General features: G+C 37.5%; 1 protein-coding gene across 2 annotated transcripts in view; it reads left to right on the top strand.

The window, feature by feature from the left end:
* The window catches only part of MDFIC (MyoD family inhibitor domain containing), a 63,449-nt gene that overhangs the window by 9,666 nt on the left and 39,916 nt on the right, over positions 1–13,867 (top strand). For both annotated transcript variants that reach the window (XM_084620655.1, XM_084620656.1), the window contains exon 3: positions 2,851–2,982. In XM_084620655.1, coding sequence (XP_084476781.1) covers positions 2,851–2,982 — 132 coding nt within the window. The remainder of the gene's footprint in view (positions 1–2,850; positions 2,983–13,867) is intronic.

Genomic DNA, 13,867 nt, shown 5'->3' on the forward strand with positions numbered 1-13,867 from the left:
CAATGCCCCTCTGCCATGTACATTGGTCAAACTGGACAGTCTCTACGTAAAAGAGTAAATGGACACAAATCAGATGTCAAGAATTATAACATTCATAAACCAGTTGGAGAACACTTCAATCTCTCTGGTCACGCAATTACAGACATGAAGGTCGCTATCTTAAAACAAAAAAACTTCAAATCCAGACTCCAGCGAGAAACTGCTGAATTGGAATTCATTTGCAAATTGGATACTATTAATTTAGGCTTAAATAGAGACTGGGAGTGGCTAAGTCATTATGCAAGGTAGCCTATTTCCCCTTGTTTTTTCCTACCCTCCCCCCTCAGACGTTCTGGTTAAACTTGGATTTATGCTGGAAATGGCCCACCTCGATTATAATACACGTTGTAAGGAGAGTGGTCAGTTTGGATGAGCTATTACCAGCAGGAGAGTGAGTTTGTGTGTGTGTGGGGTGTGTGTGTGAGAAAACCTGGATTTGTGCTGGAAATGGCCCACTTTGATTGTCATGCACATTGTAGGGAGAGTGGTCACTTTGGATGAACTATTACCAGCAGGAGAGTGAGTTTGTGTGTGTGTGTGTGTGTGTGTGTTTTTGGGTGGGTGGGGGGGTGAGAAAACCTGGATTTGTGCTGGAAATGGCCCAACTTGATTATCATACACATTGTAAGGAGAGTGGTCACTTTGGATAAGCTATTACCAGCAGGAGAGTGAGTTTGTGGGGGGAGGTATTGTTTCATGGTCTCTTTGTGTATAATGTCTTCTGCAGTTTCCACAGTATGCATCTGATGAAGTGAGCTATAGCTCACGAAAGCTTATGCTCAAATAAATTGGTTAGTCTCTAAGGTGCCACAAGTACTCCTTTTCTTTTTGGAAATGAGAAGGTAAATCAGTGGTTATTACTTTCACTGTGAAATTTGAAAAAAACATTGGGATAGATTTCATCTATGGACATTCGGGGGCAGATCCTCACTTGGTGAAGTTAATGGTGTTATGCTGCACATCTGTCTTTTGATATCCCTTCAGCAATTTAAGAAACTCATTTTTAGATAATCCTCAGATCAAGAGTTATTTTACTGGTTAGTTGTGACACTCCTTTCTTAAATGCTGCACCTTTGTTTTCTTGATGTTAACAATTTAATCACAATTTCAGGAGTGGTTCACAGAATAGCCAATGAAGTAGTGCTGGCTGGCAGCGTACTGTACATACCATCATAGTTTTTCAAACAGGAATCAAAAATGAGAGAATTCAAGTATGGTTTAGTCCTCAGCAATGAAAAGATGTTGGGAAATGAGTAGAAAGCTAATAGAGAAGTAAAATTAAAGGTAATTAATTATGAATTATTCCGCAGACTTCAGATATTGAGAAGATGTCTACTTAAGACTGAATGACAACTGCTGTAGGTGTGGTGACATCTAAGGAAATTTGACACTTACAGTTGGTTCTACGCTCAGAATTCTAGTTCACTTGGCTAAAATTTAATTTGGAATTTTGACTGCCCCAAAATACAGTTATTCTTTCAGTAGGACTGTTTAATATAATCTACTATATCAAGATTTTAAATAGGATTGTGCACTATCACATCTTATACAAAACAGTTACCGCTGCACAGTGAAACATCAATTGTCTTCCAGCAATTCAGGATTGGTTTCATAATCTTCCTAATTTTGCTACTCTGGTTAGTTTAAGAGCAAAATCTTTTAAAATGATTTAAATCGTTATCTGTGTGCTAGAGATACAGTAAATTAATAAAGGTAACATTAAGAATTTCATGCAGTTTCCTCCCCACTATTCAACAGGTGGTAGTTCACTTTATTTTAAAATAGCTTTACATAGCACACGTTATAAAACACATTCCAAAAATGTTATGAAGTAATATTTCAAACTGCAACTTGAAATCTAAGTGCAGTATTTTTATGAACCATTGTAACATGGAATATAGATTCTTAAACTACAAGGAGTCTGGTGGCACCTTAAAGACTAATAGATTTATTTGAGCATAAGCTTTCGTGGGTAAAAACCTCACTTCTTCAGATGCATGGTGATCTATCAGTGACTGGTGTGTTTTGAATAAAATAATTGCCTACGGAAGATACCTATGAAAGCTTTCATTTATTTTGGTGAGTGAAAATATGAGTCAGTGCTTGTGAGCAAGGAGAAACTTCATATGGGAAACTACATCTGAACATATTACTGTTGAATTCTCTAGTACTTGTAAAGAAGGCTTAAGAATCTCTTGGCCAACACGGTGAAACAAGCTTTCTTACATTTGAAGCATGTTTATTACAAAAAGAAAAGCATTTTGTAAATTTGGTTAGAACTTCATTTTAATTCAACAATGACTTTTCATATCTATAAAAAAACAACAACTGAAAGTTCTGTTACCATGGGATTTTCGTCTCCATCAGTTTTGGCTATTAGTCAACATAAGTTGTCTTATTAGTCATATGTTGAATCTCAGACCTTTGGCACAGTTCCTATAGCTTTCATGAAATTCCCACATAGTAAGTAGTTTCTACACAAGAAGCACATCTGCATGGGCAAAAATACCGGATTTTGTGTGTCATTTAGAGGTTTTATCTGAAAATGTTGTTTTGGGAGGTAAATAAACGTTGTTAAATGCCAAACACAGTTTGCCATTAAACTGTTGTCTTAAGGTGTATTTGCATATGAACATGTAAAATGCAAGCCCACTGAAAGACTTTCATTAAAGAACTAGTCTGATTAGATGAGCAAAAATGATGGGAAAAGTGGTTGAAACTAACATTATTATGCATTATTTAAAAGGGGAAAATAACAATACTAATGTTATCAGTGATTTGAAATTAAAATATGTTTTTTCTTTGATTTAGAAAAATGTGATAAAGAGAATACAGCTGCAGGAGAAAGAGACATAACACCACCTTCCAATAACCAAAGCATACAACCAAAGATACAAGACCAGTCTGTCTGGGGAAATCGCACTGATGGTGACCTCATCAGAAGTAAGTATTTCCAGAACAAATTGCTGTCGTTTAGGCTTGCTTTACTAGTGTAATGGGGTACTGACTGTTGACTCAGTTAAATGTGTGTCAAATCAATTATGTTGCAACCATAATGTATGTCAACAGAATTTCTTCCCTGGAATGATTCCTGTCAGCATAATCAGCAAAAGGTTGAAACCAAGACATAAACAAGATGTTTTGGTGATTTGAGTGTCTCTGCATAACAGTATGATAGGGAACTCCTGTATAATTTACCTTTTAAAGACATAATATTATGTGATGTGATGTACTTTGCCTATAAGTTCATGACCAGATGAGTTTATGTAGCAGACAAACTAGTTGCAGTGTGCAACTTTACTAGGTACTATCACCATAGATTTATCAAGTTACATGTTTAAGTGGCAGAGTAAACTAAGCTCAAAGCAGCTTTTTTTAAAGCGAGAGCTTCCATTCAGATACATTGAGCAACTGAGGAATTTCAAGTCCTAAAGTAGCATGCTTGCAGAAACGTCTTGCATAACAAAATGTAGCCTCTCCAGACACTGAACTAAAAGAATGTTGTAAAACATACCTTAAAGCTTGATTGGTAAGGGATTAACACTAGATAGACTAGGGTGCAGCTTCTAAAACCTATAATTTATTTTAAATGAAGAATGTAAGGCTATTTTCATTTTCTTTTTCAGTCAATGTTTATGCACTGCCCAATGTATTCTGAACAGTTGCACATGCTTAAAGGTCAAATGTTTTGCTAATAACTGTTAGTGCTAATACTGTGTTTACTTTAACATTCTGTAAATAGTTGAGCTTTTGAAAGTCAAAGGAGTGGTAGCATGGGGAAATGTCTCTAATTATAAGGTATATTCATAAATTGAATAAGCTTAAAGCAGCATTTTGCATCTACTTTCAACCTGAGGAATATGGACTGACCATCCACTTAAAGGTTAGCGTTGCGGCATACTCTGCATGTATTGTCCTTCAGCAGCGTGTCAGCAGGATAAATTTGTGCTACTCTAGTCCTCAGAACTCTCCATAGTTAAGCATTTCTTTTCCCTTGTGTGGTCCCATCTCCTCCCCTTTCTGTAAGCAGCTGAATAAAAGTCTCTCTTGAAATATCAACTTCTCCCTTTTTTTAGATAACTAACTCCATAAATATTTTGCCATATCTTGGATGTATTGTGTTACTGGTTAGGTGTTTCTTAGGAAAGCTTAAATTTACCTAAAGGGTAAATCTGCACATTTTTCATAGTTTGGGGTAATAGTTGTTGTTATATATGGTGACATAAATGTATGTAAAACAGCGTGGTGGGAGAGCTGTGCCACCATTAACAGGTTCCTTATCCCAAAGGACTATCAGTCTAAGGGCATAAACTAGGGCAGTTCAAAATACTGTACTGGGTATTAAGGTGTGTGTGCACTACAAGATCTACAGAGGCAAACCTTCTACTGCACCCCTGTAGTGCAGACATTTGCTACAGCAATGGGAGAGCTTTTACCATTGCTGTAGGACATTCCTCCCCCTTCCCCCAAGAGGTGGTAGCTAGATCTTCTGTGGACCTGGTGGTGTCTATATTGGGGCTGTGGTCATCATACCTACGTTTTTCAGTGAGTGATGTAGCTAGGTTGACCTAAGTTTGGAAAAAGTGGATGTTAAATGGTTTTGGAAAAGAAGAGAGTGATGTTCTAAATGTAATGGCGACAGGCAAGAAGATGCAGAGTTGAGAGTGAGCAAAGAGAGAGATGGGTGTAGTGGAGGAGATGAGGGTAGAATTGTTTGCAGAAGGAGGGGTCTGCGGTTCCTTGTAGGTTAAGAGAAAAAGTTTGAATTTTATGTGGGATTAGAAAAGAGGCTGGGGAAGAAGGCCTAGAGTTCTGGGAAAGTAAAATCAATTGGTAGCAATATTTTAGATGGACTGAACTGCAGTGGAGAGAGAATGATATAGCAGAAGGTTGCAGTAGTCAAGATTTAAAAAAAACAACTAGTGCGTGGATTCTGTTCTTGGCAGTTGGATTGGAGATGGGAGGATGATTTTTTTTTCTCTTTATGGTATAGGAAGAAGCAGCAGGAATTGGCAAGTGCGTGGAAGTAAGGAGAGTCTAAAATGACACCATGATTGAAAGCCTGAGTAATGGGAGGGATCATCTCATCATAAATATTTTGGTGGGATTTTCAAAAGGGTTTAGCATTGGCCTAATTGTTCCCATTTAAATCAATATCAGTTTTACCATTGACTTCAGTGACAGCAGTTAGGTCAGTGCTGAATACCTCTAAAGCTCCCATCCTTTACTGCTATATGAAACTCAAATATAAAGTGCTGCCATTATGATGAAGCATGTGTGAATAACTGTTGTGAAATAATGAATACTCATTTTTTATTTCACCACTGTTTTTTTTTTTCTTAATTTTCTTAATGCAGAGCAAAGTGATCCTCCAAGAAAAAGTAGTAAAAATCATGATACTAAAGCAGATTTTCTCACTGTTCTTCAGTTGTGGGCATGAGGAGAGACGTAGCTTTTACATCACATTAGCAGTATTTGACTCGATTACATACTGCAAGTGTTATTTGTAAAAGTTTTATGCATTGGTCTTCTCGATAATTGAAGCTTGAGTAACAGAACAAGTATAATAAAGAGAACCTTGTGTGTCTAAAACATTGTTTATCATCTTAATAATAAGTACTTCAGCTAAGCATGATAATTATTCAACCAAGTATATTGTATTATTCAAGTATGTTCAAGAAATATTGTATATAAAAACCAGTCTGGGACTAGAAGTAAACAGTGTTTTGGCATATTATTATGTTTTAAATAAGAAAATTTACATAACGCTGCCTAGTCAAATAATTAGTTTTTCATGTTTTTAATTAATTTTAAACAAAGGACACATTGTAATTTTTGTTCAAAAGTCTTGCCATCTATTTACCACTGTCCTAATGATTCAGTTTCTCTTTTTCCATAAGGATTGTTTTGTCCACCCACACAGTTGATACATGCTCCCTTTTGTAATAAGAACCTTTTAGTTTTCATATGATAAATGTTTCCATCTGTTAATTTTCCAGGTTTTTCTTTTTTACAGATGTTTCTTATCCTGCTGTGTATGTAACTAAATTCATCCGTCAGTTTTACTGATCCAGATACAGTACAATAGATTAGAATTTTAGGGACTCTGTGTAACGAGTTCACTATTTTTATCATTGCTCATTTGCATTTGTAAATTCATGTTACAAGGCAGAATTAATAAACTGAAATATCTCATCCACTCATTGTCTTATACAAACCCCTTCACACCCCTTAGCTTGCAGCCCGTTCCCCAAACCAGCTGCAGTTTTGCTACACCTTTACATGCTTGGACTCCCACATATCCCTCTTGTTACCACCCCCATCCCCCCAAAATCCCCAAACCCAAGTCTCAGAAACCAGTAATGAACACCATCATACTACCCCTGACAAGTGATCTACCCCCAACGTGCATCTTTCTCCCAGTTGATGATCATTCAGACCATAGTGTAGGCATACTTACAAGATGGGGAACTGTATTCTGGAAAGGAGTGACTCTTAAAAGGACCTGGATGTCATGATGACCATGAGTTCCCTCTACACTGCTGTGGCCAAAAGGGCTAATGCAATCCTTGGATTAATGAATGGGAGAATAGGAGTTGGGAGGTCATATTACATCTGTTTTTGGCACTACCTGAATGCTGTGTCCAGTTTTGATGTCCACACAAGGTTATGCTAATAAATTAGAGAGGGTTCAGAGGAGAAAGATTAATAGGCTGGCCCAGCCAGGAAAAAAGAAACCTTCACAAGCACTCATACGCCCATTCACATACACCCCATAACCATATATGCTGAGCCCAGTAATCTTATCCTGTCCTTGCCTGTTGCTGTGCACCCACACCTTTCAAAGGCTCTGTATGTTTTTTTCCCCACTGTTAAGCTGAAATTAAAGAAGGTGCTTAAGTTTCACTGCATTTGCTTTAACTAGTGTCTGTGGGAAAGGCTATGATGCAACAGCACTGCTTGTGGTAGTGCTCATCTCTCCCAGTCGGAGACGGGGTGTACATGCTTTCACCGATCCCAAACTACAGTGGCTTCTGCAGTTTAATACTCAAGCTATACCGGCACAGAAAACATCTTTGTTATAGTCAAAACAACATTCAAAATGATTAAGTAGATAGATTTTAGACACAAGTCTTATAGAAAGTAAAAAGTCGTCATTAAGGTATGTTTTATGTAGGAAAAAGAATGTGTGTGAGAGATGGGGGAGAGTTGCAGTCACTTGATCGTTATTTACTTGTGAGGATTTAATCTCGTTTCTGGTTTTCAAGAAGGATAGCTTTGTAATATTTAAGAAAACAAAAATCATCTCCAATAGATTCAAATTGCCATGAATAATTGATTAATAATAATTCAATTCTGAAAATTAAATAGCCTAAAATATGCCCATGTTTTACAGATAGAAAGGTCATTGCTATCCATCATTTCTCTGCTTCAATTGCCTCTTTCTCCTCTACTAAACAGCATCCTGTGTAAGCGTTCTTCTCTTCGGAAAGGGATACTTTATCCATCTCTGGGGGGATAAACTACTATGTACACTGTGGTGCCCACTATCTTAATTAAAGAAAAGGAGGTAAGGAAGGTGGTGTGATTACATTACTCTAGGAGGTTTATGATCTTCTCTATTACTCAAATTTACCCAGAGATTTTATTTTCTACAGTTAATGAATGAAAACAACTGCTCTAGGAAAAGGTCTGTTTCGGGATTTGCAATGCAGTATTTTTGTTTTTTGGTAGGTTATATTATACAATTTAAAATTAGGACATTTTTATAACTCCCATTATAGTATCTGATTTTTAGAATGATCCCTTCTGCTTGATTTCAGTCCAAAGATGAATTTTTCTTAGAAATCTTAGACTGTATTAAACCGTTTTAAAGTTATGAGAATGAAAAATCTTGTTCTGTTTAAAAAAAAAAAAGTCTTAGTGCTTGGATTAACTCAAATGGCTGTTTTCAAACTTCAGAGCTGGCAAATCCTCTGTGATGGCTTGTTACTCTGTAAGTCTAAAATGCTTTACAAATTAGATTAACAGAAATGAATGAAAATAGCATACTGATCTTAAATAGTACATCCTCATCCTTAAAGACATAATTGTGCCATGTTCCAAATGGGATAGATGCAGTGCCTGAGCAGGCACGTGACCAGAAGTGTATCTAAATAAACAGTCCAGCTTTGTTTATTTCAATGCCCAGACATTCAAATAAAGGCAAGTAGGATATGAACTTGAATGTTTGATCCCCTTTGAGCCATTTAACACATTTTCAGAGGAAGCGTGTCCAGACAACAGATACAGTAGTTGTGTCTAGGAGCACCTTTATGTGTAGCCATTTCTTGGGACACCTAAGCAATTTCTCCTTCAACCAGATCACCCTAACCTCTGACCCATCTACCAAACACCTCCTTTACTAACTTCTACTTTTCCCTCTAATGTGCTTCCTCTCTCTCAACTCTCAGATCTCCTTCAGTATGTATTGACTGGCCTAATGTCATGTGTATTTTAATTTATTCTTCCCAGCCGGTTGTTTAATTCCTTATCTGAAACTAAATCTATTATACATGATGTTTATTCAAGTGAACTATTACAGTGAAGTGGAGAAAAGAGTTTGGCACCCAAAAGGCTGATGACCTACCAAATAGTGAGATTGCTCATACAGTGATTTCAAAAGTATGCACTTTTATTTCAAACTGTTGAGCATAAGCTAATCATTTCAGCACTACATAAGGATGAATAATTTGACTTACTGTGACAGTTTGCAACCAGTAAGTACCAAAACATTAATTCTGATTATTTAACTTATTTTAAAAAGACAACAGAGGATAAGTTATATGTCTTGCACTATATTGGTTATACATCTTGTACTATATAAAGTTTTTCTGATAAGCTTGATCTTACATTGTATGCCAGTTGTTGTGGGAATTCTGATCTTGAATGAGATGTTTAAGGGCTTAGTAAGCTTGGGGCAGGTCATTGCATTATGTGGTGCTTGTATTCTAGAGTGGGCTCTTAACTGGTTCTTTCTATGGTACTTGAGTTTAGTCCTGATACAGGTGCATCAAGCCTAGAGGAGGAGAATTTAGAAGATTTTAATAAAAGTGCAGTTGCTGGAAACTGGTAAATGCAAGTGAGAAATCGTAAGCCATTACCAGCAGTACACAGACAGAATAACAATCTTGAATATTCCTAATATAATCATCACAGTTCTGAGGTAACACAACAAGTGGAGTCACATTATATTTTTCCATAATGGATACTATTCACCACTACCTCCTGATGATTGAGCTCTGATGGTTTAGATCTCTTTGCCCCACACTTTCTTCTAATTAGAAATGTGGATGAGTTCTTTCCTATTGTGAGGAAGGCTTTTGCAAAAAGGTAGGCTTTACATTGTCCCTGGAAAGGGTCCATATTGGGATCATTCTTATTTTTTACTGTAAGATATTCCAAGGTGCCTCAGCTGAGCATGCTCTGCCCCTTACTCTGGAGAATTTCACCCTGGACTCTATCAGCTGCAGTATAACCTTGAGTACATTTGTCTTGGTGGCCTTATCAGTTAAGGTCCTTGAAGGTTAGAACCAGGACTTTGAAGTTAACCAGATATCGGAAGCCAGTAGAATCAGCAAAGTGCCAGTGATATGCACTTCGTAGCCTTTTTTGCTTAAAAAGGGGCGGGCAGGATTCTGCATTCTGTATAAATTGAAAATGTCTTGGTTTTTAATCCATAACCCCAGATAGAATGAGTTGCAGTGGTTTAACTACCATGGCTAGTTTTTCATAGTGTGTAACCTCCTGGGTGACTGAATGTGGAAGAAGGTGATGGGTGTTTTTTGTTGTTGTTTTTTGGCTAATCCCACTACTTGTGTATGTAGTAGCAGTCATGATTCCAACAGGAACCTTAGATGCTGTGCTGGGTGATCATAGTGTGATGCACGTATGCTACATATACTAATGGCCAAGGTTATTTGAAACCTTTTGTTTCTGTATTACTGCATGCCTGCCTCAGCAGCACTTTACCTGGTTGCTTGGATGACCATCATAAGTTCTGCATATAGTTTGGGATTTCCAGATAAAATTAAAGATGATCGGGTTTGCCATGTTTTGAATATAAAGTAAATTTTAGCTACATTTCAGAATAGTGTCTGTTGTTGGCACCATGTCAGATAAACTGAATCCAAAACTGTTATATGCTGAATTGGTTTTAAAAATAGTTCACTATAATTGTAATTACTTCTGTTAATTGGAAAATATGTATATTTGTCTTGTGCCTTTAAAGTGAAAGACGAATAAAAGTGTGACCAAATTCAATGAGAAATGGTATGGAGCCCCAGAGTTAGTGTGGCTTCAGTCTGCCATTTTTGGTAATACTCGTTTCAATTAGCCATATTTAGCATTGCAAACAACAAATTACATTCTGTACAAAAACATGATCATACATGGTTTGTACTTTTAGAATACTTTTTTGCCCCCCCCCAAAAAAAGTCATGAACGTGAACCATTGCAGAAATGGTTAGCCTTTCTCATTTTAATTTCTATGTATTTTTCGTGTATTTTATAGCACAAATTGGTGTAGGTTGCATGGCTGAAGAGTGTTAATGCGTCTTCCATATAATGTGTTTGTGCATGCATATATAGGTTACATACCATAGTGAATTCTCTCTATCGCTTAAATCAGCCTCTGTACAGATGACTGGAAGATAGCTAAATGTAATGCCAATTTTTTTTTTTAAAAAAGGCTCCAAAGGTGATCCTAGCAATTACAGGCTGGCAAGCCAACTTCATCTACATGTCTAATAATTCTGTTCTTTACTACAGTTTCAACCAATTTGCCTGGTAGTGAACATGATATGTTGGACTAGAGTCAACACAGCCTTTGTAAAAGGAAATAATGCCTCACCAAGCTATTAGAATTCTTTGAGGGGACTCAGCAAGCACATAGACAATGGTAATCCAGTTTTATACTGTACTTGGACTTTCAGAAAGCGTCTGACAAAGTCTCTTAAACAGGGTAAGCGGTCGTGGGATAAGAATGATCATGGATTAGTAAATGGCTAAAACGTAGAAAACAAAGACTATAAATAAATGGTCATTTTTTAGAATGGAGACGGAGAAATTGTGGGGCCTCCCAGGAACCTGTATTGGGACCAGTGCTGTTCAGCATACTCATAAATGATCTGGAAAAGGGGATAAATAGTGAGGTGGCAGAGATTGCCGTTGAGACAAAATTACTCATAAATCCAAAGCTGATTGCGAAGAGCAACAAAAGGATCTCAGAAAACTGGGTGACTGGGCAACAAAATGGCAGATGAAAGTAAGTGTTGATGAATGCAAAGTAATGCACACTGGAAAACATAAACCCAATTATACATACAAAATGATGGGATCTAAACTAGCTCTTATTCAAGAAAGAGATCTTGGTGTCATTGTGGACAGTTCTCTGAAAATATCAGCTTTTTTGGCTCTTGCTTTACATTGAGCAAACAGTGCTAGGAACTATTAGGTACGAAATCGATATTTTCTGTCTTATTATATGTCACTATGTAAATCCGAGGTATGCCCATACCTTTAATACTGCATGCAGTTCTGGTTGCCCCATCTCAAAAAAGATATATTTGAATTGGAAAAGGTACAGTGAAAGGCAATAAATGTTGTTAGTGTTATGGAACAGCTTCCATGTGAGGAGAGATTAAAAAGAGTGGGACTGCTGAGCTCAGAAAAGACTCAACTAAAGGGTGATATGATAGAGGTCTATATAATCATGATGGCATGGAGAAAGTAGATAGGAAAGTGTTATTTACCCCTTCATATAACACAGGAACCAGGGGTTATCCAATGAAATTCATAGGCATCAGGCTTAAAACATATATAAGGAAGTACTGCTTCATACAATGCACAGTCAACCTGTGGAACTCATTGCCAGGGGATTTTGCAAAGGCCAAAAGTATAACTGGGTTCCAAAAAAATTAGATTAGTTCCTGGAGAGTAGGTCTCCCCAAGCACTATTAGCCAAAATGGTCAAGGACATAATCCCTAAACCTCTGACTACCAGAAGGTATGACTGGATGACAGGAGATGGATCACTCGATAATTGCCCTATTCTATTCATTCCTCTGAAGCATATCACACCATCTGCTAGACAGCATACTGGGCTAAATGGACCATTGTTCTGACCCAGTATGCCCCTTCTTATGTTCTTAAAATGAGAGAGCCAGAATAGTAGTTTACCTCCTAGTCTTTTATAAACACTTTGTGGTTTTGACCTGTCCTGACTGACAAACTAGCAATCGTCTAAGGGAACTTAGGTACCCAATTCCCACTGCAAGTTAATGAGTGATTATGTGAATCTGAATTCTAACAGTCCAGAGGATAGAAGGATTTCTAAACATTATTAATTTATTTTGCATTCCAGTAGTCCCCGCAGTGTGTGAGGCACTGCCTACTAATAATATTGGTCACCCCAGTTTCGAGGGTGATATCAACCATCACAGTGTGTACTAATGGGGCTTTGCATGGCTCAGTAAACTAATTTGGAGAGAACATCATTTCCCGGACTGACCACAGAGCCATTTGCTTGCCAGAGTTAATTGAGTTGCATGTTGTTTCCATGCCTGGCTCTGTGCTTCCAGCTGCACAGCGTGGTTCTCCTCAAAGTTGTGGATACTCACACTTAGTGTGGTGCCATCTGATGTGGTCAGATGCCAGTTTATTAAAGATCGAATCAGAAATATTCATCTTGTGCAGATTTTGTCTGAGTATCTTTGAAGTGTTTTATCTGCTCTTCATAGTTACGGTTGCTGGAGCATAATTCAGAATATAGAATTTGTTTTGCTAGACAATTCTCAGGCATACAAATTACAATGCTAGTTCATCTCAGTTGGGTGCAAATCAAATGAGCCTCAATACCAACCAATCTTTTGCCAAGACTTCTGTGTTGGACAGCTGGTCCTACCATTTGATGCCCAGCAGTCGTCATAAGTGTTGCAAATGGAAACTGTCAAGGTTTTTAATGTGCCATTAATAATAGATCCATGTTTCACCCCATAGAGCAATGTCATTAGGACAACAACATTATACACTTAGATTTTGTCTGTTTTACAGAGATTCCATGTTGCTTTCTGATTCAGTGATAAAGGAAACCATATTGCGGCACTGGCTTTCTTTATTTGCATATCCACTTTTTGATTGATTGTCATCATTGTTTAACATGCTGCTGAGATTACTAAATTGTCTGACGTCTTGGAGCATGGTACCTTCCAGGCTTACATGTAGATCTCGATAAAGTCATTGTGGGGCAGGCTAGTACATAGTTTTTATTTGAATGACGGTAAGTCCAAAGTTCTGAGCTGCCACAGCAAAGCAGTTTGTAAGGTTTTGTAGTGCTGCTTCAGAACGTGCTAGGAAGGCACAATCATTGGGGTAGAGTAGTTCCTGGATCAATGCTTCAATCACCTTGGTATTCACATGTAGGGGATAGAGATTAAAGAGCTTGCCAGTGTGAAAGTGGATAAAGACTCCATTTGAAGAGTCTTGGAGGATTCCTCTAGTATTACAGTGAAGAATAAACCAAACATCCTTGCTTTGCCCCATTTGTGATTGGAAATGGGTTTGTTAGATCACCATCAACATTAACTCTTCCAGATGTGGTTTGTGGAATAGCCAAATGATCATAAAATTTTATGATCTGGACGTCCAAATTTAGAGACCAGTTGCCAGAAGTCAGTGTATTTGACCATGTTAAAAGCTTTGGTTAGATCAAGAAACACAATGTACAAAGGTTGATGCTGTTTGCAACATTTTTCCTGAAATTGTCGGATGATGCAAATCAAGTCAACAG

This window comes from Lepidochelys olivacea, assembly GCF_965140295.1.
Source record: "Lepidochelys olivacea isolate rLepOli2 genome assembly, chromosome: 1".
Lineage (NCBI taxonomy): Eukaryota > Metazoa > Chordata > Testudines > Cheloniidae > Lepidochelys > Lepidochelys olivacea.